Below are 25525 nucleotides of genomic sequence, written 5' to 3' on the forward strand. Positions count from 1 at the left end.
ATTCAGTGTATTGTGTGCTTTCTGGGATTTTCCGCATAACTGTGCAAAAACGGCGCACCTGGTTTGGTGGCGGGCCGTGACGTCAGGGCCCGCTAAATCACCGCCCCCTCCACCCAGCTCCCTGCCTCCTCTCCTCTCCAGCGCACCATAAAGGCTGATTTATGGTTCCGCGTTACACCGACGCAGAGCCTACGGCGTAGGGTTTCGCGGCGACGCACACCGTACGCTGAACCCTATAGCGTAGGCTCTGCGTCGATTTAACGCGGAACCATAAATCAGGCTTAACACGGAGCGGTTTAGAGCCTCTTCTGTTCTAATCACCGGAGGACAACTGCTAAAAAGACCCGCGGCCACTGACTGGACTTAAGATAAGGAGACACTGCTGCTTGCATGCCTTTATTTTTATGATTGTTTGCTGTGGACTGTCTGCTTCGCCGTGCTGCTTTTCTGTGCATGCTTCGCCTGTCGCTCCCGGCTTAACTCTCCGACGCCGCTGTGAGCGTATTGCTCACGGGGAGCTGCGGTCCCGGTCCTCTGGTCCCGGTTGGACTTCATCACCGGGTTGTAGTCGCCCTGTCTGGGCTGTGTGCAGAAGTGTGTAGCGGTTGGTTGGAGGAGGTTTGGAGGAGGAGCGGGGCAATGATTGACAGGAAAGGGGAAAAAGGAAGCGTTTTTCACGGGGCAAAAAAACACTGTAATAAAAAGCCAGGAATGGAGTACTAGAGTGAAGTTTTTCTTGTTACACTCTTTTAGACACATTTGAGGGATGTTGGCCAAGACTTTTAATAGTGTTAAAAGCATGTTAAAAATGATGTCACAATACCTTTAAAATGAGTGTTGAACATACTTCCTGGGGAACAAACTAGCATTTTGGTTCAAAAGACAGAGACCAGCTCCTCTATGTTGCTCCGAAACAGCAGCACTGACCAAGAGACAAGACGCAGAGCTAGAGGAGGCAGAGGTGAAAGTTTTCTCTGGGTGTTTCAAAGATGAATAGGATTTTAAAAAATCTGAGGAATAGCCAGAGATAGAAGTCCCAAAGACAAAGTGAGAGACGTTGTATTTAGATGGTTTGGACACATGAAGAGCATGGATAGTGAATACATTGGTAGAAAGATGCTGGAGATGGAGTGGCCAGGCAGGGAAAAATGGGAAGACCAAAATTAAAAAGGTTATAATGGGATATGCTGTTGGTTGGTGTGAAAGAAGAAGTTGCTGAAGATAGTAAGATGGAAACATATTACTTGCTCTGGTGACCCCTAAAATAAAAAGGCAAAAGAAGAAGAAGAAGATTACAGATTTGAAGGACTGTGGTTGGAAAGACCATCCCCTCACAGCTATAATGAAGACAACAGAAAATGTCTTTTAATACTCTCCTGACTTGTCTAACTGTCTAATCAAGCCAGGTTGTTGAGGCAGAAATGTAAAAGAGAGAGGAGCATCGGTGAATAGACAACTTTGCCCGATGGTGCTGCTCTTGGGCAGAAGAGCTGGGATTCATGGTAGACCGGCAGGGGGAGGTTACTCTGTATGACATCCAGTGGATTTCAGACGATCCAGTCATCTACCAAGTTCCAGATCCAGTTTGACCCACACACGGGTCCCAAGGGGAGACATGTAATAGAACTGATTCATCGTCTTTTATAATTTTTAACACAGATCTGTAGATAACTGGACCCTGATGATTGGATGGTGAATGTGTGATATCTAAATATTTAAACCAGTTTTATACAAACTGGTGTATAGTGCATTTTTAATTCAACTGCTTCAACAAATTCCTTTCCTCAAGAAACTTCATATACAGTATATATCTATATTTACTTTTCATGTCATCTTTGGCTCTAACTCCCCCATCCCCCAATTAAGTTGTATTGACCTATTATGTGTACACCACGCTATTAAGAGTTCAATTGAGTGGTTGACATTCGAGTGCACTCTAACATCCACTATGGCTTCTTCGGTGTGGAGCTTATGGATTTTGTAATAAATCAATTATTATGGCGTGGCTTTACTCTGCATCCTCATCGAGGCAGAGACCTTCAGTCCGTGGTTTGCTTTGATAAGCTCAGTAGATGCAGACGGCAAACTAATAGCATTAACAGTTATATTCTACGGCCTTTGATGGTGGTTGTGAAAGGATGGCACTTCCAGCTACAGTATACAACATTTATCATCTGTTCTGTGTCAGTGATATTATTACCTGCAACAAAATTTAAATCAAAGATATTGTTGACAGAAGAGAATAGACAGATAGCATTGAATAGATACTGTAGAAGGTTGTGGTCCATAATCCAGCTGGTTCCAGGGTTTATGTTTGGTTAATCTTCTGTTTTTTTCTGAGTTTGTCTTGATTTTTCTGGCATTTTATGAATCCTCTGTTCTTTAAGTTAATTCTTCGCCTTATCTCAATATATTTCCCATGTTTGTCACGCCCAAACACCAGCTTGAAGCCAACACAGAACAAAAAAGGGTTCAGTTCCTTGACTTTACTGGTCCCCAAAAGAGATTCAATCTCCAATGACCTCCATGTTAAAATGTCAAGAAATAAACATGGGTACTGTCTCCATTGCTACATTTCACATCCATGACAAATGTATTTGTCCAGTCAAAGGACTGCAATTTTATTTATTTATAAATTTTTTTATAATGCAACACATTTAAGTTTAATTAAGTTGAAATTAAGACCCAAAAGAACATAATCATTCATAATCATTCAGAGTATGTGTTTTGTTCCACTGTTAGCTTTTGTTTCACAATATAACATTTTCATCTATTTATTTACTTAAAAAATTCAAATACTGTATTCTAGCTTTGAAAATGGAATTACTCTCTCTTTCAGTTCAGTGTAATCGTGACAAATTATTCATTAATTTCGTTTTAAATATTTTGCTGCTGAGACTCTGTCCATGGTGCTGAAATCAGGCAGCGTCTTTGTTTAGCTGGGTGATTGCTGAGCTTTGGGTTCTACCTCTGATGAAGCTTTTTATATCATCCTTTGAAGGTCAAGGTCAAGTGTATTTATATAGCACATTTAGATTAACCATATAACATGCTACCAATTCTCATTTAACAAAAAGGAAAAACATAGAAAAATAAATACAGACGTGTGTGTGTGTGCGTGTGTGCGTGTGTGTGCGTGTGTGCGTGTGTGCGTGTGTGTGTGTGTGTGTGTGGGTGTGTGTGCGCTTGTGTGTGTGTGTATTACAAGATATCAGTATTTAGCTCATATTTAATCCCAGAAAGCAGAATTGAGTCTTTGAATGTAACAACAGTAAAAGAGAAAAATGTACAGCAAGTAAAAAAGTACCTTCACCTCTATTTTTAAGTCTGGATCTGGGAACATCAAGGACCATCTGGCTGGAAGATTTCAGCACCCTGACAGGGGTATAAACATGAATAAGCTCAGACAAATAGAGTGGCACCAGTTCATTTAAAACCTTATAAACAATCAGATGGGAAGCCAGTGGAGTGATGCCAAAGCTAGTGTGATATGCTCACATTTCCTGGTCCCAGTTGAGAGCCAGTTGGCAGCATTTTGCACCAACTGAAGCAGACCAAGACATGACTACTCTAAAATAAGATTCAAACAATTACACTAATCCAGTTTTTTTACTTCTGACTTTTTTCAAAATTGTTACAAGGCAAGAATGGCTTTACTTTAACATCAACCCATATCTGGGGTCTGCATTTGCACAGGCTAACTGTTGAGGAAGCCAGCTTGCAAGGTAGATGAATTTGGGTACTGATCACGAAAAAATAGTTTGGCAGAAACAGAGAAAGACAGGTGCCCTTTTCACTGAACACAGGTGAAATAGAAGATGCAGCACATGGATCTATTCACATCACATCAAATCAGTGCATCGACACGCCTCCTCAGAGTTCCTCAGTATGTTCATATTTACACTGCGTTGTCAGTGAGTTCAGCTAAAGTTAATTAGTGCAACGCAAGACCCGAGTCCACCTTGATGAAGTTTTGAAAGACACAACATATTATCCAAACCAATGCTTTCCAAAGCAGTCTTGGATATCAGCTAGCAGTATTTTAAAGTGGATAAGAAGGACCAGACCGTCCACACCCGTTGCATTTTTCAAGGACGTTTGACTCGCATTAATACAACAAGACGACCTGTCCGCTTAGAAGACAGATGCAAGTGCACATTTCTGATTCATTTCCACATTTCCACATTCCACAATAATGGCTAAAATGGATCTGAAACCATCCAAATCTATGCTTGTTTTTTTTAGTTTTTTTTTTACTGCTTACGTCCACTAAAAAAATCGGAACTGCGTCCCTTGATTTCTGCAGTGTAAGTGTGGCTTTGACGTACGGGTGCAGTTTCTACCAGCTGCAGATGCAAGAACTGAGACTCCAGGACATTCAGTTGATATTGAAGGAGCTTTTAAATATCAGATTTCCAGTTTGATTTGACAATTTAAAAACCATTTGAAGGTATTTGTTCACATAGTAGTATAAAAAGTCAGTCCCTTTTTTGCAAAATACATTTTGTCCACAGCATGTATGTAGTAGCAGTAGTATGTAGATATTTAAAAAGCCACTTATTGTGGGGGTTTTGCTCCTTTCGCTCCTTTTGCTCCTTGCTCCTTTCCCTCAGTTTTATTCACTCCTTCATTTCCCCCAGCAGCTTTAGCTGATTAGTAGAAATCTGCTTGGCTGCAAGGCACAGCATGAAAGCAAATCTCTGCACAAGCATTTTTCACTAAAAATCACAAGACTTTCTTTCTGCACTGAACTGGAAAGACACATAATTGCACGAGCTCAGGAAGTGTTTTTTTAATTTCTTGTGGGTGGAATATATACGTCACTTGCAGGGTCCAAGCAGTGACTGATGGTCCTGATCCTGAGATTTTGCATGTTCCTCAACCTCAACTGTGAGCTGTTATGTCATTGTTGGAGGGTATGAGTGTGTTTTCATTTGCATGTCAGCAGTGCCTGGATGTGTTTTAGTGTTCTGCGTCTGCACGCAAGTGCTTGTGGGTGAAGGCTGCAGCCCTCTGGCCTGAGGATTTTTTTCATTTTCTTTTAACGCTCACAGGACCAGGCATTCATCCAGATTTGACTGTAATGTAAAATCAGCCCACGCATGGCTGAGCTCCATCAATGATTCCCACATTGAAGCAAAGAAGGTACAAGCACTGAAGCCTGGTCTGTAGTAGCTAAGAGGGTTGCTCTTCCTGTGCAAAAGTTAGTGCCTCCTCTTTTAACATTACATGTAATTTTTTTTTTCGATTGTAAAAGCATAATAGAAATCATCTGATCATAGTGCTTGTTAGTGTAAGCCAAGTAAATCCTCAGAAGGACTACAGTACACACCTTTCAAGCCAAAAAGAAAGAAATGTGATTAATATTAAGTCCACCCTAGATTGAGGAATAAGTAGCTTGTCAATCCACCTTTAGCAGATTTAACTTTAAGTCGATTTTTCCTCTATGACTTCATCTCCCGCACGGTTGAGGATGAAGTTTGGTCTGTTCATCTTTGCAACTTTGTTTCAGTTCATTGAGATTTTTGCACATTTGTTCATGGAGAGCTCTCAGAGGTGTCCACCACAGCATTTCAGTCAGGCCGAGGTCTGGACTTAAACTAGACTAGTTACAAAACCGTCCATCCATGCATCACGTGTACCCAACTATCTGCCGGAGCCTAATCCAGAACCATGATTTAGATTTTTCATCCAGTCTGACGTACATTTGTTGGTGACCTTCAGATCTTTGACCCAGTTTTGGACAAGGATGGTCTCACATTTGGATCCAGAATGGTTGACTCAGTTGCTGCAAGGTGCCCAGGTCCTGTGACACAAGCCCATATCATCAAGCTTCTACCACTGTGCTTGACAGTGGGATTGAGTGGTGAAATGTACGCTGCTGAACATTTATCCTTTAATGCCTGAATGATTGCATTTGAGCCTGCATAATTAATTGTTTTTTTTTTTGCAACTTAAACAGCTTTTTTATAACCTCAAACAAAGATCTGATGTCCAGATCTGATTCAGAGAAGTTAATGCATGCCTTTATCTCCAGCAGACCTGACTATTGTAATGCTATTCTGTCAGGAACTCCTGATGGAAATATTTTTAATGATTAGACAACCTCAATTCATCCAGGATGCTGCTGCCAGAGTTCTAAAAAGAACCAGGAAAACTGAGCCCATTACTCCTGTTCTGAGATCCGTGCGTTGCTACCACAGGAGGGTTGAAAGTGTTGTTCTTAATTCAAATCAAAATCAAAAGGGGCGTGGCGAGACCTTATTCTACGAGTATTTAAAGGAGCATGAGGCTCCTTTTAAGAAATGAGACTCATTAGCGCCACCCTTCGCCACGACGGCCGTCGGGGGTACTGCAGCCAACAGCGAAGCCGGCACGGGAGAACGGGGAGAACGCGCATGCAGCGTCATGTGACGTCACATCCGCAGGACAGCGTGGGAAATTTGGCCCCCCGCATTGCAGCACATTTTGCAGCACACAGCCTGTTCAAGGCAACGGAGTGATACGCTAGAGGGCTCATTCGTTTTGGTTTGGAAGGCTTCATCTGACATTATTACTAGAAAACGTAAAATGTATACGAATTTTTTTCATAAATCCTGCCTCAATCTTGCCTCATGCTCCTTTAACATCCTGCAATATTAAAAAGAACGACAGCCTATCGAGGTGTGTCGTTCTTATTTAAGGGAACTTGTGACACCCCTAGCAACTTTTTTCAGCCATTATTGAGGACTTGTTAGGTCCTCAAATCAACATTACATAAATTCATAACGAGGAAAACAACAGAGACTGTTAGAATGATTTTCAGATACGCTCCTGCAGGAGGGGGAGAGCACAGTGACAGAGGCAGAGCCCCTGACAGCAAATGCTTCCCCCAAAGATCCTCCTCTGCATGACGCTTTTAATGAGAAACTTCGGCAGGAAATGACCATATACGGACTGTCAGTGAATAGATAATGGACAATTAGAAGAACACACATACGGAGGTAACAGACATCGAGGTTAAAAGGTCACACATGTGACATTTCAGTTAAAGAGGAACTAATCTGTAGTATGCAGAAGCTTAAGTTTTAAAAGCAATGGGTCACATAGGTCAAATACCTTCCTGGACAAACAGGAACTTCATGGGGGTCTTGAAACAGATGCGTCCAACTAACCCTTAGTTAACCTTTGAAGACAATGGGACAGTTGTCCCAGGACAGTCGACCCCCTGAGTATACACAGGAAGTGGCTGTCCTGTCATCTGTTAACAGAGCATGTGACAGTTCATAAGGACAGAAACTAGTTCAAAAGTTTGATTAATCTCACACACTTTTGTAGACTGCTGCTGTGGGGCCCGCCTCCATACCAAGTCCTTCTTAGGTGGTCCAGCTCTCCAGCAGCTGCTCCGAGCTCGACTCAAAGCTGGAGATTCCCCGCCCACGTCGGTACTGGTCCTATAAAATGAACGGGTTGAAAAATAAGCCATGAAATAATTTAAGTCAGAGAAAAAAGACATGTTAAATCTGAGTGGCGTTTGTGGAGAGGATAGAAGAATGAAGGAGGATAAAAGGATGTAAAATGGGGGAGAGGAAACAAAGAGGAAAAAGGAAAAAAGACGAAAGAGACATCCCACAAGAGAGGAAATAAGGTTGCTAAAAGGTAGAAAATCAGAAAACACAAACAAAAATTAAGAATGTGGAATGAAAAGGAGAGGTGAAGAAATCAGGGAAACAAGGACAGATGAGGCAAGTGGAGGAAAGGAGAGAGCACGAGAGGAAAGGAAGTGAGTTGCTGAGATGAAACCAAAAAAGAGAGGGAATATGGATGGGAAAATATAAGATAAAAGAGCAAAGTAGAGGGGATAAAAGAAGACAACAAGAGATCATGAAGGGAAATGTAAGAAAGGAAAGAGGAGAGAAAAAAAGGAAGGAGAGGAGTTGAGATGAAAAGAAGAGGTGAAGGAAGATGAGGAGAAACAGGAATAAGGTCAGCAAAGATGAACAAAACAAGATGAGAGGGAAAAAATGGAAAGGATGAGACCCAAGGAAAGGAGAAGGGATAATGGGAGAGGACATAAGGAAACTTGAAAGGGAACAAGAGGGAGAAATGAGGAAAAGACGAAGAGGAAAGAAGTGTGGAAACAAGATTAGGAGAGGAAGCATGAGTGGAATCGGAGAGGGAAAAGGAAAGAAACGAGATTAGGAGAGAAAATGTGAGGAGTGGATGAAAAGGGAGGAAAAGTAGAAGCAGAACAGAGAGAATCAAGATTAGAAGGCTAAAAAGAAAAGCAAAGAGGAGAGGAAAATAAATGAAGGGAGTCGACAACAGAAGAAAGGAGACAAAGGGAGAGGTGGGGAAGAGGAATGGAAGAAGAAAGAGATGGAGAGCAAATGAATGAACAAAGAGAGGTGGTTTAAAACAGAGAAAGGAAAAGTAAACACGGAGCACTTAAAAAAGAGGGAAAGAACGACAAATTGAGGACATGGGATTATGAGAGCAAGTGAGAGGAAGAATGAAAAAGACACGGAGAGGAAAGCAGAGTTGAGAAGGCAAGAGAACAAAGGATAGGAGGGATAAGAAAACAAGGACGAAAGAAGGGATCCAAGGAGAGAGATGATGTGAAGAGGAGTCGAAAGAGAAAGAAAGGAAGTATTGACCAACTGAGATGAGAGGAGGCGACGAGACGAAGTGTAAAACGGGAGCTGAGCTTCATCTCTGCGGTGGATTGATTGGTTTCATCAGCGCGGACAATGACGGATGGACCGTTCTCGACACTTGATCCGCTTTCTGTACTCGGAGAAAGGGAAGAGGTGAAACCTCTGAGGATGGAGGGAAGGATGGAGGCAGACGATTGCTGACACTGCACATCACTGAGGACAGAGACGAAACACCGGAGAGATCTGAAACAAAAGCTCAGTCTTTCCTCCGCTGATGCTGCAGCTGCAGCTGCCTCCATCTAGCGTCCGGCCGGGATCCGACCTGCACAACATCCGTCGGTCGCCCCCCCCTGTTGGTTTCCTTAGCGAAGCAGTAATTACTGTTACTGGCTTTGTCTTAATCGGACTCCGTTGGACTGTGTTATACTCTGTCGTTGAAGTGGCCCCAGATGACATTTGTCATGATTTGGTGCCTTTTTTGGATAAATCTGAATCGAATTGAACTAAATGTACCACTGTAATAAAAGTCTGTTCTGACGCCACATTTGGTGCAGTTGCAGAACTTAGTGTGTTTATGACATGGGTTTCCAACATGAGTTTCTAAACAGGTTTTGATCTGATCACCCTCCGAGAACCGGATCTCGACAGACCAATGATTTGACTCCGATGAAACATTTTTTCTACGACTACAGGATGCGTCTTCTGACGTTGTTTAAGCTCCTCGTTGCATCAGTAAGGGTTCATTAAAGTCGCTCAAACATGTTCATTGCTGCAGTATATTTCCAATGAAAACTGTAACTGCTTAGTTAAATCTAGTTGTTGACTCTTTAGTTAGGTCGGGTACATCGACAGCAATACTCTGCAGAAAAAGGAAACAGCTTGCTTTGAATACCAGCAGCATGAATATTGACACTAAAATATTTAATTTACTTCAGTGAACAAACAGTCAGTCATTTCAGTGGAGATAAATGTAATGCTTTTTCTTCTCTGATGGTAAATAACTAAAGGCTATGTTATCATTCCACTCCAGACCAAGTGGGGGCAGCATGTCACACGTTAATGAGCATCAGACGCTGGCAGAAGACACAAACAGCACAGTTCTGCTTCAAATTTGAATTATTTATTTGCTGAAAGTTGCCTCCATGGGAGGAAAGCAGCGTTGATGTTGTCATTCTTGTTTCTTTTTTAAATTCAGTTTAAAGACAACCATGCAGTAACCATCATCTTTATTTGGTTGACAAGTCTGAAAAGCCATTATTTTCCACGCTTCAGATGGACTAAACACAGACAAAATAACAAGTTATAAAAACAAAAGATCACCAAATGGAAGTTTGAACTATAATCTTGACCGTAATAAAGGAAATTGGTTCATCGGGTCGTCAAGGATTATATTGTATTGTATATCATTGAATATTGTTTCTCAAAAGCAAAAGGAAAAACTTTAGTTTCTTGTTTTCACAACACAACCGCACTTGTTTTCTCTTCTAACTGAGAACAATGTCCCCCTATCTGGGGACCTGGTTTACAAACAGCCAACATGCCATGAACCATTTACTCCCTGAAGATGACTGGTGGCATCCCGACATGATCCACGTCCGTGTGTGTGTGTGTGTGTGTGTGTGTGTGTGTGTGGGTGGGTGCATGCGTGAATGTGTGTGTCTCTGACCAGCAGTCCCTCTTGGCACCATGAAGCCTCTAATGGGGAGCAGGAGGCTTGGGAGGGGATAGAGGAGGTGGAAAGGGAGTCAGGTTGCCAGAGCACAGGTTAATCCGCTAATTGGGAGCAAAGGGAGATGGGTTGCCAGATTGCAATGGCCACCAGGAGGGGCCGTTTAAGGGGGACATCTGTTCCTGCTGGAGAACAGCCGCCCTCATAGCTCCCTCGCCTCCTCTCTGACACTCATCTTCTTTATACCCAAACTTGACAGCAAGAGTCTTGTGATGCGTCCAACTCGTGGAGCCCGTTTTCCCCGACTGGACCGAAAGCTAAGATCTGGCTGGAAAATGATAAAAGCTTCAGAGGAGTTTGGTTCCGCACAGTTTAATTTTAGATGGAGAAGTGGTCATTTTGCCAGGGGCTTTAGGCCAACAAAAAGCCAGTTTGGGATTCAAACCAGCAATTACGAGCAATATGTGTTATCATTTCACACGGTCCAGTGTGGCATTTTTCAGCCGGCAGGACGAGCTCTCTGCTTTGGTTGATCAGTAAGCATATGCCGGAGCTGTTACAGGACAGGTCAGGAATTTGTATTTGTGATGAAAACACAGCAGCACTGTCCTCTGTGGAGATATCGAGCATCGTCCATGAAGCACTTGTTATTGTGTTTGATTCACAGGTTGTCCATAAGTATACTGTTGGTTCTATGAAATACACAGTTTGTGGTGGCAACTAAACCAGAAAAAATTTACAGTGTAGTTTCACAAATGTGTTGGGAGGGGTAAAACTAAATGAATAAATTGATCTTATTTTTAAGGCCACCATGCCCAGAGTTTGTTTTAGTGATGAATACTCAATGCCATTTCTGGCAATTTAAGATTATGCAGATGTGTGTTAATAGTGTCAATATACAGTATCTGCAGGGAAATTAAATGACACTTTCTTTTCTTTTTTAACCACCTCAATAAGAATATAGTGTTTCACTGTTAAGAGTTCATAAATTTGGAAATCCTGAATTTACTGTGAATTGCGAAGATTATGAAATCATATTATTATTATTATTAGTAGTAGTAGTAGTAGTAGTAGTATTAATAATGAAATGTATAATGTTAGAAAAAAATGTATTTCTGTCTTGCAAATTTACTGCTTTACAAAACCACAAAATTCTCTAGTTTTAGTCAGAAATTCACTTTTAAGAACAATTAAACTAAATTTCTGTTTTTCATTAGACATTTACAATTTTATAACATTTTTGCAATTTTGTGTCTATTTGCTTCTTCTTTTTTAAATGTGTGAGTATATATCAAGTCATACTTCTACTATTTACTACTACTAACTATAGCTGCTTCCCTCAGCGAGTTTTATGTTCGCTAGCTAAGTTTATTGGAATTGCTCAACTTGTGTTGAGATACAAAAATCCAGCCAGTTTTCTTGTCAAAGTGTCACAGAGTAGTGCATTGCCTTGGATATTCTTAGAGCTTGAACTTCCCTATTACCTTGGAGTTATAGAGTACCACAGATCCCTCATTCAGAATCAGCTCCCAGAACATGAATCAGCTGCATTGGAGCAAGGAAACATCTGAAACACGCAGGACAGCGGCTCTCAAGGACCAGAACAGGGTCACCCTGCCTTAAACTGCGCTATTTTGAATGTTAGCACACATCCTCTATAAAGTACTATCTGCTTACCTGAATTTGTTCTTTTCCTGTGTCCATCTGTTTCAGGATATGCCATCCTGCAGGCCATCATGGAGAAAGCAGGACAAAACAACTGGCAGGTCAGCGCCATCTGCGTGGAAAACTTCAACGATGCCAACTACCGGAGACTTCTGGAGGATCTGGACCGGAGACAGGAGAAGAAGTTTGTCATCGACCTGGAGGCCGAGAGACTGCAGAACATGCTAGAACAGGTGATGGGGCCATGACATCAGAGATTCCTTCATGTTTACCTGCCCTCCTCCAACTCTTCCAGGGCGATACCAAAGTGTTCCTGGTCCATTCAATTCAGACAATTTCTCTAGTGTGTCCTGGGTTGTTCTTGAGCACTACCTCTGATTAGACATGCCTGTAACACCTTCCTAGGAATTGTGCAGGGGGCATCTACATCAGATGCTTGAATCAACTTAACTGCCTCTTCTTGATGTGGAGGAGCAGCAGGTCTAGTCGCTTATTGATTAATCATCTACTCCAATCTCCCCCTCAATGTGGTTAAGGGGTTTACACCACTCCAATGATCCCAGGAGCTATGTTGTCTGGGCAACTACCTCTGGTAGGGACTTCCAATAAAACTGGCCCTGGGTGACGGGCCAGACACACGTGGAGAGTAGATAGCGAGGATCTGCATGGGACTTTAGCCATGGGTCTCGGCCAGGTCCAGCCTGAATAAGCCAGAGGCGTGGGCCTTGACTTGTTGAGCCTCCCCTTCCATAAGAAGAGCAATCAAAACCTGCTGTTTATTTGAACTGACGCCTGTGAAAGTGTTTACAAGTCAGTGTACACTCACCAAGCCAATTGGTCCTGGGGGACTGGCCAGACACGAATGGAAAATAGATAGCAAGGAGTTGGATATCTGACATTTCAGTGTAAATACCCTCACCACTTTATTAGCTTTACCAGCTCTGTAGGGTGCGCAAACTGTTGCCATTATGCGCTGAATTTGTGGCCACCCTGGAGTCCTTGTTACCCCTTCAGGCGGATGGCTTCACCCAATTACAACCTCTGTTCCTACCACCCAAGGTGTAACAGCAGCGTATTCTGTACAACACTGTAACATAAAGTAGAATCACTCTTTTAAAACATCACTGAGGTGTTCAAATATGGCTATAAATAAGTCAGATAATCAGGCTTCATGGAAACGACGCAGGAGCAGTTTACTTTATGGGTTAATTTACAGTCAGTTTTACTCTGCTTTGACGCCGGATGATCTGAAAGTTATGAATTTGGAAGATAAATATCCTCCCAGCTCTCCAGTGGTGTTAGTTGGCATAAACACACACAACATGTTGCACCTTCCTCCTCCTCCACCTGCTCTCCCTCATCCTGTCATGCCTCCATCTTTCCCTGGGGCAACTGGTGGCTCTGTCATTTTTCAATTATTCAAAAACCCTCACTCTATGACATCTGTCGCAGTTCGAACATTTTGCCTCATGCGTGTTTACTTCCCCTCTCAGAGCAGCCGTCGTCCCGCACCGCCCTAGCTTGACGCCGACGCCTAGATCGTTTCCCATGAAGACCTTGATGGATTCTGTCACATTCTGAGCTTTTTGGGTTAATGTCCTTTTTTTTGCAGGAGTTCGTCAGGAGTTTCTGCCAAAAGCTTAAACATCTGCTTCAACCTGCATTTGTAGCGTTCATCCTGTTCGTACATTTTACCAATCTATCCAGATCAGGGACGAGGATTTGAATGCATAATTGGCCCTCATTATCAACATTAGGGTCAGTAGATATCAAGGCTTTGAAGCAGCCAGATGTTACTCTGAATGTCAGGGCGTGAATGCAGACCTGATTCCTGTACAGATGAGGCTTTAATTTGCTTGCAGCTCAGATGATTTGCAAGTTGTAGAAACTGTGCTGTAGCTACAGAAATAACAGATGGATAACGAGTCCGTTAGCTTAGATCTGGAACTGGTGGGTCCAAGTGGTGGACATATGAAAACCGTGCCACAAGGTACAGAAAAGGAGTTTTATGTGGGCACATTTACTCACAAATGTCTGTTTGAGAGTCTGCTTCATTTTAAAATCAATGTTCTGAAATGACTCGGTTAGATCAATGAAATAAAAAACTTAAATTTGACGAGAGCTCAGCTTAATATCGATGTTGCTGCAACACAGTATGCAATAAGTATAAATAAGATTATCTTAAGTATAAATAAGAGTATAGATGTCATATCAATGAGTGGGAGCGGCGTGGTCCAGATGGACCGCAGCTTTGCTTCAACCTCAGCGCAACTTCTGGTCCCATAAGCGGTTTAGCTGAAAGTTTTGAGGTTGCACAGTTATCTGCTCATTTAAGGGCGTGTTTCTTGCCATGCCCTGTCATTTCTCATCTTTATGAGGTTGGCAGTTTTAAAATAAAGTGCTCACTTATAAAATGTACCTGTCCTCGTACGTGGTTTAAATCCCTTCTAAAAACATCTCAACTAGTCACCTGTGACCACCACGGCTTCGTGAAATGTCAGATTTTAGCCTGTTCTTTGCCATTCTCGGTTTTAACTTCCTGCCAGCTTGATCTTCTGCGTGGAAATTGATGCAGTTTGGCCACAGATGAGCACCAAAGCAGACTCGGCGTGTGTTTGAAGCGGACTGCCCGTCTGGGATGCTACTACACTGCACTTAATGCTTCTGCTGGGGCCATGTTCAAGCCTGGGAGTTAAAGCTCCGTGGCCCGGTTGTCCAACGTTTTCGGGTCCCACCGGAAGGGTTTCCAACGTCCAGAGGCTTTGCTGGATTCATACGTTAACCTAAAAAAAAGAGATCACAAAAGAATGATGCGGTAATTTGCTTGTTTAAGGACACAAATGCGTGAAATATTTACAAATCAGGTGGATGGTGTTAAATAAAAAGTGCCTTTCTACCTCTAAAATGAACCTTTCCTCATAACTAATTGGTTTACCAATGACCTTGGATGTTGAAGTATGCCCATTCTGGACGTCTCGATTTAAATATAGACCATACTTCTTATGGCAATGTTGTGTCCAATTTTGTGGCCATATATAAACTAAAGGTCCGGACACACCATAAACGGCCGTCAGATGCCGTCGGACACCATCAGACGAGGTCGGGGTCTAGAGCCGGGTCCGTGTGTCCCTTGCTGTCGTCCGTTGCCATCGGCACCAATTTCGGCCGGCTACTAGCCATTGGCCGTTATGATCAATCTGATTGGTGGAGTGCTAGCCCTTGACTAGTGAATCAGAGTTAACCAGAAATGACGATGGTAAACCTACTCGATAAACAGCGATGATACAAACGCTAAACTACACTCTATCATTGTGTCGGTTTGAATTTGGCTTGTGTTTGATTGTATTATATTTTCAGTATTAGCCATCTTATTTTCGATCCTTCTGGACTTCTTTCACGTGTGAAAACAGCTGGCTCAGTTCAGAACTTGAGACTGGAGCGATCCGTCATTTCCGGTTGTTCTTTTTACCTTTTTTTTATGTGTGACATCACAGAGTAGCACTGCCTGCAGTTATGGGGACGTATTCCGCCTCATGCACGTGCAGAACGTACGCTCCAGTCCGCGTCGGGTTGGTGTGTCAGGAATATTTTTTTGACCAAGTCGGGGAGACGAGACCAGACTTTTAGCACGACTGTTTTTCTGCCGACGGTCAGCCGGAGCAGGACCGCAAAGCTTCTGCACCTGGTGTGACTAGGAGGTTCTACAAGACCTGCGATATCCTTCTTCCCAGACAACAGTAGAAGATCAAAACTCTAAACACACATTTAATGACTTACTCACTGCGGTCCTACATGACTTCCTTTTTACAACCAATCTATATCCAAGCAGTCAGAACATAAATGTCCAGGTGAATAATCAACACGTGTTGGTTCAGTGAGGTTGGGGCCCCATTGTTCAAAGGCTTTAACTCCATCTCTCACTGTTGGTGTTCTGCGAGTCGGCAGCATATCCAACCTGATAAATGATGAAACTGGAGAGAAAATGTAGTCCGAGTCTCAGTGAGATGTGCGCCAGCATCCGTTGCAATCGTTAATGTTGGTTTAGTGGGAAGAGAGTTTTAGAAACCAGACAGAGATAAAGTGTGAGAAAACAGAAAAGACTGTTTTCCCCCCTCGCATCATTATTTTCCAACTTGGAAGTAACACTGCTCTAAGTTTAAAAAAAAAGTGTGACTTTCACAAAACCAAATTTTGGCTGCATGAATATCGTAAATGAACAATAACACTGCTTCATATCCAGGGGTCACAGGGTTAAAGTATTTTTTTTCCTTTTTTTAAGCATATGCTTTTATTTGTTGAATGTCTTTAGGCTTTAAACTGGCTCACAGAGTAAAACTCTTCATTCGTTATATTAAGATTCTTCTCACATCCAGATTCTTTGCAGCCACATCTACACCCCGATTTCCTGTCCTTGGGGGCTTAAATTGTTGCTAATCAGTCCATCATTGGTTGGATGTATCTCTCAGAAGATGCCTTACGATAGATTGTGCTACGCCCACACGAGGCAGGACCTCCCTGGGTAGGATATTCCCCTCATGACAATGTTGGGAATGGCCTCAGTGTGTCTGGCGCCATGGTCACACGTAACAGATTTCCACTAGGCAGTATATTCCCTTTGTGAAACTGTACTGATTAAGAATGACTTCATGATGGCCTGCTGCCATGGGCTGTAACGACAATTCCTCTCTGGATAGTATATTTCCATCATTGCACAGCAGTCAATGGTAATGCCTTTCATGGCAGCTAGTGCCGTGGTCCTTAGAAAACAGATTCCACTGGATAATATATTTCCTTCACCACGCTGCACTTATTGGGAATGACCTCATGTCACCTGATGCCATTGTATGGTATATGTCAGTGCTTCAGTAGGAGGTATACTCCCTCTGTGACACTGTAGTCACTGGTAATGGCCCTTATCATGGCTGCTGCCACAGCCCCACTAGACAACTCTTCACTAGATTGTATATTCTCTTTGTGACACTGTTGTCACTGAGGATGTCCTCATTGATAGCTGGTGTAACTGTCACACGTTGCAGTCTCTTACTTTGTACACCCCATATTGCAGAGACTCCATTTTTACTCCATTTTTCATTTAGACTGAATTCTTGTTTGTGCCGGGTTCTGTTTCTGCTCATCACACCCAATATTATCATGTATGTATTACCTGGTGAAGGGCATTGAGGTTGGAGCCGGGACCCCTAACATACCCTCACCACATCCATCCATCTGTTACCCATAGGGCCACTTATCCTTTTCAGGGTCACAGGGAGCTGCTGGAGCCTACCCCGGCTGTCTTCGGGTGAAAAGCAGTGGTACACCCTGGTCAGGGCCACATCTAGTCAAACAACCACACACACTCACTTATGACCAATTAGGAATCACCTATTAACGTGACAAATATGTTTTTAAATGTCAAAGGAAACCTGCATGCATGGAGAAAACCCAAACTCCACACGCTGAACACCGAGCAATAGTGTTGCCGGAGTTGATTTCCACTTTGAGTATACGCTTATAGTAGATTCTCCCAAACTCATTCTCAGGTCTTGACAGCTGCAAAGCTGATGGGAATCAATCGTAGCATTTTTTCCCAGAGATTCAAAGCGTTTTTAAGCTTAATTTACACATATTACCTGGATGTCCGGGGGGATTTTCCAGACAGAGTCAGTTTTCAAAGTTACTTTCGGTCTCCAGGATTCAGCTCTGTGGTTGTGTGTTGAGCAAACTGTCACGTCTCTGGAAGCGTGATGTTTTTACTTCCACGGTGAGGTGACCGTCTGCTCATTTGTTTGGACGTTCAATCTTCTGCGCATTAATCCCGATGGACCCCGTGTCAACACACATGCACTTGGTTGTCATGTGCATCATTTGATGTAATTAACATGTGATACGCTGTAATCCAGTCAGATTAACGTCCAGCTCTGCTTTGTCTTCTCACAGATTGTCAGTGTTGGGAAACACGTGAAGGGCTACCATTACATCATGGCCAATCTGGTGAGAGAAAATTAGCCTTTTTCATTGTGGTCCGTTCTTGTATCTTTTTCATCTCATCTCTCATTACTTTACCAAACTTTCCCAGTAACTCCACTTACTCAGCAGTTTTTTGGGGGGAATACAATTTAATAAAAGAAATGTTCAGATTTTCAGACAGTTCATCTTTGTAGATAATCTGATAAATGTTGACTATTAAAATCTATTAAATCATGGTATACAATAATCAATTTGATGATTAGTTACATCCTACATTTCTAGACTGTTCAAAAAAAAACTTAAAATTCAGTCAGTAGATTCTTTCTACTTATTTTAAGTGAAAATGTACTTGAAACAGGTGAAAATTGTCAAATAACAAGTTATTTGCCTGGTAATGACTCTTGTTTTAAGTGTAATGAGAGTTTTTGACAAAAAATTAGACATCTTATCTAGAAATAAGACAAATATTCTTGTTAAGATTTTGAGTTTTTGCAGCGTGCCTATCAAGCTGGGTTTTACCTCAGTCGAGTCATGAGCTGCATCAGTCATTGGTGTGGCAGCTTGTCACTTGCCTAGGTGTTCTAACAGCAGTGCTGAACGCTGATGCATCCTCTGCATGGCGTTTGCAGTCACGCTGTTAGATCTTTCTGCATTTCAAAGTCTCACGTCATTAATTCTGCTCCATTACACCGCTGTTACTACATCCCAAGTGGGAGGAAGTGCATTTGTGTGGTTTTGGGCATAGGTTACTTTTTCTGTACCGAAGGTCACTAGGAGCTCGCCTTTCCTAATATCATATGCAAGCTGTCCAACCGGAGCGATCTCAGAAGTCTGTTAAATCTTTTCAGACGAATAGACTGCACGCAAGTGTCAAATAGCTGGTCATATCTGCAAAACATTGATGATCTTGGTGATCATAGCCAAAACTGCCATTCACTATCAAAGAAGGACTGTGTCAAAGCTGACAAACCTGGCCACTCTCTCCGAGCATCATAATTACACCCATCTTTTACACACAGCTTGTGATTTAATTGCACTTCGTAAAGTAACTGGCTTTACTTTAACAGGGAGGACATTTTTAGTGTTTCTCAACATGCTTTAATCTGTTTTAAAGCAGAAACGTCAGAAATTAGAAAGGTTCATTTTTATGATTTGTTGTGGCACCACAGTCCAGGTAATGAGGACCACTGATGTTTTATTTTTACAGCTTTTTATTTATGTTTTTATCTGCGCCAGTTACACAGTGTAAAGCAGCAGATACCTCGTAAATTATCAGCGCCTCCTTCCCTGGGAATCATCCATTACATTACTTGGGTTACAAGAGCAGGAACTGAAATTCTCTTTCACATGCCTCCCTCTCATGAAGGGTTTTATTCTCTCGCTGCCTCAACAGACTTAAATGATTTTTGTGGGCGTCGTTGATTTCCCCAAAGTTGCTGCACATCGCTCGTTAGACTGCTGGAATATTTGGACTTCTGGGACGGCGTGGTGACTGATGAGGGTCCAACAGTATTTTTCACCTGGTTTTACCCCTTTTTCTATGTCTATAACTCAGCCCTTCCTAGTGGGTTGTTGACTACATTATTCTTCCTGTCAACTTGTCTACTGTTGATGGATTCATGACCACCCATGACCTCTCTTTTCTCTTGTCACCCCTCAAGGGCTTTAAGGACATCAACCTAGAGCGCTTCATGCATGGTGGAGCCAACGTGACGGGCTTCCAGCTGGTCGACTTCAGCAACCCCATGGTCATCAAACTGATGCAGCGCTGGAATAAGCTGGACCAGAGGGAATACCCGGGCTCGGATGCTCCGCCCAAGGTAATGGATGTTCAGTTTTGAGAGAGTCTGAGTTCTAGATGGGAACTATCATGCTGAAAAGGCTTTTTGGCGGATTTTGGTTTATTGGAAAGAAAGAAAATCAATCAAGTTACTGGTCTTAGGGCCCGATTTACTAAAGGTTTGCGTGTGTTAAAACGTGTGCAAACTTGACAGCACCCGCAAACCAAAGTGCCAGCTGATCTACTAACAGCATGCAAAGAGGATTGCGTCTCTGCAATGCGCAAAATTGCACACGCAATTCAGTTAGTACTTTTGCCCTGATGAATAATCAATATGGGGCGTACCCGCCAGAACGCGCTAAATACTGGGAGGGGAAGATGCAAATTGCTCCATTTACCACGCGCAATGAGATTTACCAAGCCTGAAAGTAATTGCGCGTATTGTGATTGCGTCTGTATTTAATACGTTCGAAAGGAAGGTGCTAATCTGCTGCTGCCGTTATTGTGGCAAGGAGGCGACATCCAAAATCAAAGAATACGCAGAGAGAGAGTCTTTATTCTGCTGCATGCTATTTTAAAAATGGTTGCACAAGTTTTATTAAAGGCCACTTTTTCTTTAGTTCTTCGCCTTATATCTTTGCCACCTTATTTTATTGTGCCCCCCTCCACTCGCCCACAAGCAGGCCAAGCCTTTGTGCCAAAGGCACTTTACAAACCTCATTGTACATTTCTCATTGTACATTTCTGTCTATACCTTCTACCTATCCTAAGTTCCTAAGTCACTTTTGTACAGACTCACCCGGCACTTTAAAACCTAATTTTGTACATTTCCGGTCTACATTTTATTTCACTGTTTATACTCTCTATTATTGTTTATACATGTCATTTTATTTTATCTCTTATATATTTGTTTTTTATATTTGTATTGTGTTGCACCAATCCCCATAACAATTTCCTCGTGTGAAAACTTGGCAATAAACCCTTTTCTGATTCTGATTCTGATTCTGATTCTGAAAACTTTGTATTTTATTGATTACTTATCTTATTGAACGTGAAATCATCCTTCGTAAATTACATTTAATTAAAACCCGTGCTTATTAATCACAAAACACAGGTTAAACATCATGACCAAATCTGCTCCGTCCCGCTGTGTCAGTATCAGCGCAGACAGACTGCAGCTTCGCCTGAATTATGGTTCCGCGTTAAATCGACGGCGTAGCCGACGCGTAGGATCGCGGGCGGGGTGCGTCGCCGCGTTTAGCCTACGCCGTCGGTTCTGCGTTGGTGTGACGCGGAACCATAAATCAGCCTGTAGTGTGCGCTGTGCGCTGTTCTGAACACTTCTCTTCTTTCGGCCATATGATGGTCCCGTCTGTCACACATTTACTGTCAGTGTTTGCTATATAATATATAATATTTGCAATATACTGTGGACATCTGAATAAAAACTTAACTCATAAATAGATGAATCAAAGCGCTCTCCAGCTCTGTGTCTGAATTGTCTTTTTCTCCTCAGATCATGCCGAGCACCGCCGGCTCACGCAAACCCGACCAATTCAATATTAAAATCAAATTCGGTCCTGTGGCCCGTTTTTCTATTTCGTATTTTTGATCTGTGCCTAAAATTGAAATATGAAAAACCAGACGTTTTTCTGTTTTTTGTGTTACCAACTGCATTTATTCTATCGCAGCTTTTCTCCGATATTGCGTTTCTTTTGGTAATGTTTAAATTTCTTTGCTGTAGTTCATGAATGTATTTATTTGCCTCTTCCACTAATATCTCTAACTCCAACTCGTTCAATTTCATTTTGCGCTTGTGACTTGTGACTGTGCTTTCCATCCAGACTCTCCATGGCGCAAACGTAAGACGCGCAACACCTCATTTAAATACTGAGGTTTGCACCTGTTATCAATTGCGCACGCAATCTTAGTTGATCACCCGCAAACCACGCAACAACTGCACGCGCAAACTTTTTCAGTGCACACGCAATTTAGTACTCTTTATTTAGGATCTTAGTAAATCGGGCCCTTAGTTGTGAGTTCTCTATAAGTTATATTTTTTAGAAGGTTGTAAATGTACCCAAATCTGATGGATCGAGGAGTTTTTCGATGAAGAACGTGCAAAACCAACCGTAAATAATCCAAACACAAAAGCGAGACCAGGATAATGACCAGGAGAATCTGTGATGAACCACATTCAGGACCGTTACCAGTCTTCGTGTCCGTCCACCGCTGTCAGATGCAGAGATGTGACAAACCGACCCACTTTAAATTCTTTTCAGCCACCCAGATTGCAAATAGCACTGGGGCAAGAAGGCATCACGCTATGGTGGTTTGCAAACCTCCTCCCTCGAGCAAATCTGTGTCCAACAAAGATTTCTGTTTTCAAACCCAGATGCGGTGGAGCGGAAGTGGTGTGACCAGCAGATCGTGTGTGTGTGAGTGAGAGAGAGAGAGAGAGAGAGAGAGAGAGAGAGAGAGAGAGAGAGAGAGAGACTTATTTTACAAGACTACATGTCTTGATAAATTGCTCTGTCCTGGAAATCCACTCAGACTAAATTACTCTGCTCCCCACTAAGTTGTCCACAGCCTGAGTCGCAGTCAACCCCACTCTCCCCCACTCTCTCTCTCTGGTCATGTATAACACCACAGTGAGTTGGGCCTCCGTCTGGTGGGTTTACTCGCTCTGCAAATTTGTGCTTGGCATTTAAAAGTTTCAGGAATCAGAAGGGTAGGGAGATAACGAGAAGTCCAAGCGAGGTAGCAAATGTTTACGCATTGTTAATCTCCGTCCCATCTTCTCTCCCCCAGCCGGTCGAGGTCGATGGCCGACCGCCCTAAAACTGTTTTTTGTGGAGGTCTCTTTATGCTTAAACAGAGCTCTTCTCTGCCTTCACTCTGAGACCTCCTGGAGTCTGGTTGTAGTTGTAAACACCAGGTAGGGAAGAACTCACAAAAACTGTGGATTTGTTTATCAGCTGAAGCCCATTATATCTGGCAAATAGAGAATAGTGACATCCCAGCGTTGAAGAGAGTAATTTACATTGCCCGTCCAAAACAAGTCTAATATTTAGCTTCAATTACAGTAATGTTGCAGGAATGATCTTGACAAACATCACCTGGACATCTCACTGGCAGTTAATTTGACGCATATTTGTTCTGGCTGATAGAATAACCACAGTGGCAGAATATTGACTTTTCTGCCAGGGTCAGACGTTTAGTCTCCACCAAAACATCAACACCCCAAAGTAAAACTCAAGGTCAAGAAAAGAAAAAAAAAAAGGGCCAGATTGATGTGGACACCTCCAGGACAATTTTGTTCCAGTTGGAAAGATGAATGTGTCAACAAATATCTGGAGAATTAACAAGAGTCATACCTGAGTGGCTGCTACAAGGTGTAAAGTGAAGGTTGTGTGGTTCAAGGCTTTTGCAGCCACTTCTTCTGACACTTTGCTAGCAAGGTTAATGTGTCTTATCCTGGAGGCATCAGTGACGCTCGGTGGCGTCACCTTCAGCTCAGCCACTTTGTGTCATCCACGCAGCGATCCATGGGGAGTCGGTTGAGTTGATGAGGGAGTGCTTGAAAGCTTTTCTCTTTTAGCAGAAAGTTGTGGAGTTGCACCAAAGTGACCTGCTGAGGTCCAATCAGAGTACGAGCTGGACCTCCTTCAGTTGGTGGTTTCTGTGTTCAAGTTGTGGTTTCCTGATTTATAATTATATATCCAGACGCTGATGCAATATTAATACCAGGGATTTATGAAGTCTTCTGGTCCAAAACCTATGTACTACACTATGCAACGAAAACATCAATTACACTGATTATGTCTGATTAGGTGCTAAAAGTACATACAAATAAACATATATGACAGAGTTATGTATTTATTTAAAAATATGATCAAATATTGCAGAAATGGGCAACAAAAGTTCATGAACCTTTGTTTTCTGTATCTGGTGAGATCTCTGAGCTGCAGTAATTACAGTTATGCAGAAATGAACAGTTGAAACCGCAAATCAGGTTGAAAGAATTCAAATACATTTCTTTCTACTGGACAGCTTCAGGTCGTGGTAGGTTTTACTCGCTTCAAGTCCTTCCACAAAATAAGGGTTCAGCTATTTCAGAAGCGTTACATTTTTCTTCTTTCACTTCTCTTTGGTAGAAAGAGGTGGATATTTGAGGTAGTGGTCTTGCAAATTCCACATCAGGTACAGTACCTGAATTTTGTCCATTGGGATTCACTCTTATGATTCAAAATTAATTGAGACATAAACAAAGTCCCCAAATGAGATAAAGTGGCCAAAAATTATGATACTACCTTCACCTTGTTTAACAGGTAGAAGTGAGTGCAAATTCAATTTCTCTGCATTATCCAATACATAAATAAGGTTTATTATTCATTGTTTTTCTTATTTACTTCAGTGACTCCCCTCCTTGCCTCCACAGACGCCTCGACAGGTGAGGAGGGGGATACGTTATTCAAAAGGTTCGGTTTGTTTGACAAAGTCGGAACAGTTGAATTTTGAAATCCCCATCAAACCGAGTCTACCAGATGATTAGGTGCGACAACAACCTTAAATTCTTCACCTGACGAAACGACTCTTCCCAACCCGGAGAGGGCAGTCATTCCACCCTTTTCCGATTGGGAACCATGGTCTCAGATTTGGAGGATTCTCATCTCCGCTGCTTAGACTCAGCTGAAGATCTCCAATCGATGACACCAACAGGGCCACATCATCTGCAAAAAGCAAAATTGAAACTCTTGACACAACCAAATCCGACCGCCTCCACCCCTCGTTTAAGCAGAGATAGTCTGTCCATGAACGTCGTATACAGATCTGGTGATGAAGGGCATCGCTGGCGTACTCTGACTGGAAAAAAATGTTTGTTTTGGGTCTGAATGACCGGCAGCAACGGACCCGGTTCCCCAAACATAAGGACCCCCCACGTGACACCCCTGTATTCAAAGTTATTTTGAAAACTTAAGAAACATCACATACACCATTCATCAGGCATTGGATCTGCACCGTTGCCCTTCATGGATTTCTGTCTGGTCTGGTCGGTCTTAGTGGTGCCAAACAGAGCCAATCTACATCAGTGCTGTCTCTGCTGAATGACAGATGAGGTTGTGAGGAAGAGAAGGGAATGAAGATTCTTACTGTTAGTGAGTCTATTGCAGACCTTGATTGTTCGCGTGCACGTCTGTGTTACTCTGGGCTATTTTTCAAAGAGCAACAGGGGATAGAGTGCAGCAGATTCTGTTGAAAGTCATAATGTCACAGCGAGCAGTGGGTTAATGAATAGGATTCACCCCCGGCCGGAGGCAAAGTTAATGAACTCCTGCTATCTGGGATAATTAATGCCAGGCTGCTTCCCGGCTGGACAAAATACTCGCCTCTTCCCTTTCTTAACCCCCTCCCAACTCACTCTCAATCATGCTGCCTTTTCGTCATTCACTCAATTAGTTTTCTTGCAAGCCAGAGGTGAGTTTCAGGGAAATGTATGGCTCTTGAGGGACAGGATGATTTTTGCATGCCCAAATAATAAGAGGCAACACGGTCTTCAAGCCAAAGATGGATTGGACAAAAGTGGGAGGCTTGCACTCAGGGGGAAATATTCTCCTCTCTTCTCTCCTTCTTGTCGTTTCTATTTGCAGAAAAACAATGAGCTACTGCTGAGCCGCTGTAACAGCCAGGCTCTTATGTACTACTTGCTGTGCTCTGTAGAACCGTGTGATCTTCGAGGCGGCTGAGCGCAGATTGTTCCTAAAAGGAACTGACCAGCAGAACATTATACCTGTCCTGCCAAATTAG

At 42.6% G+C, this 25525-nt stretch overlaps 1 protein-coding gene across 1 annotated transcript in view; it reads left to right on the forward strand.

Annotated features, from left to right (window-relative positions):
• The window catches only part of gria4b (glutamate receptor, ionotropic, AMPA 4b), a 156207-nt gene that overhangs the window by 78044 nt on the left and 52638 nt on the right, over window positions 1-25525 (forward strand). The window contains exons 4-6 of the mRNA XM_061740334.1: window positions 12019-12203; window positions 17908-17961; window positions 19599-19757. Of these exons, the coding sequence (XP_061596318.1) occupies window positions 12019-12203; window positions 17908-17961; window positions 19599-19757 (398 nt within the window). The remainder of the gene's footprint in view (window positions 1-12018; window positions 12204-17907; window positions 17962-19598; window positions 19758-25525) is intronic.

Source organism: Cololabis saira, chromosome 14 (genome assembly GCF_033807715.1).
Source record: "Cololabis saira isolate AMF1-May2022 chromosome 14, fColSai1.1, whole genome shotgun sequence".
Taxonomy (NCBI): domain Eukaryota; kingdom Metazoa; phylum Chordata; class Actinopteri; order Beloniformes; family Belonidae; genus Cololabis; species Cololabis saira.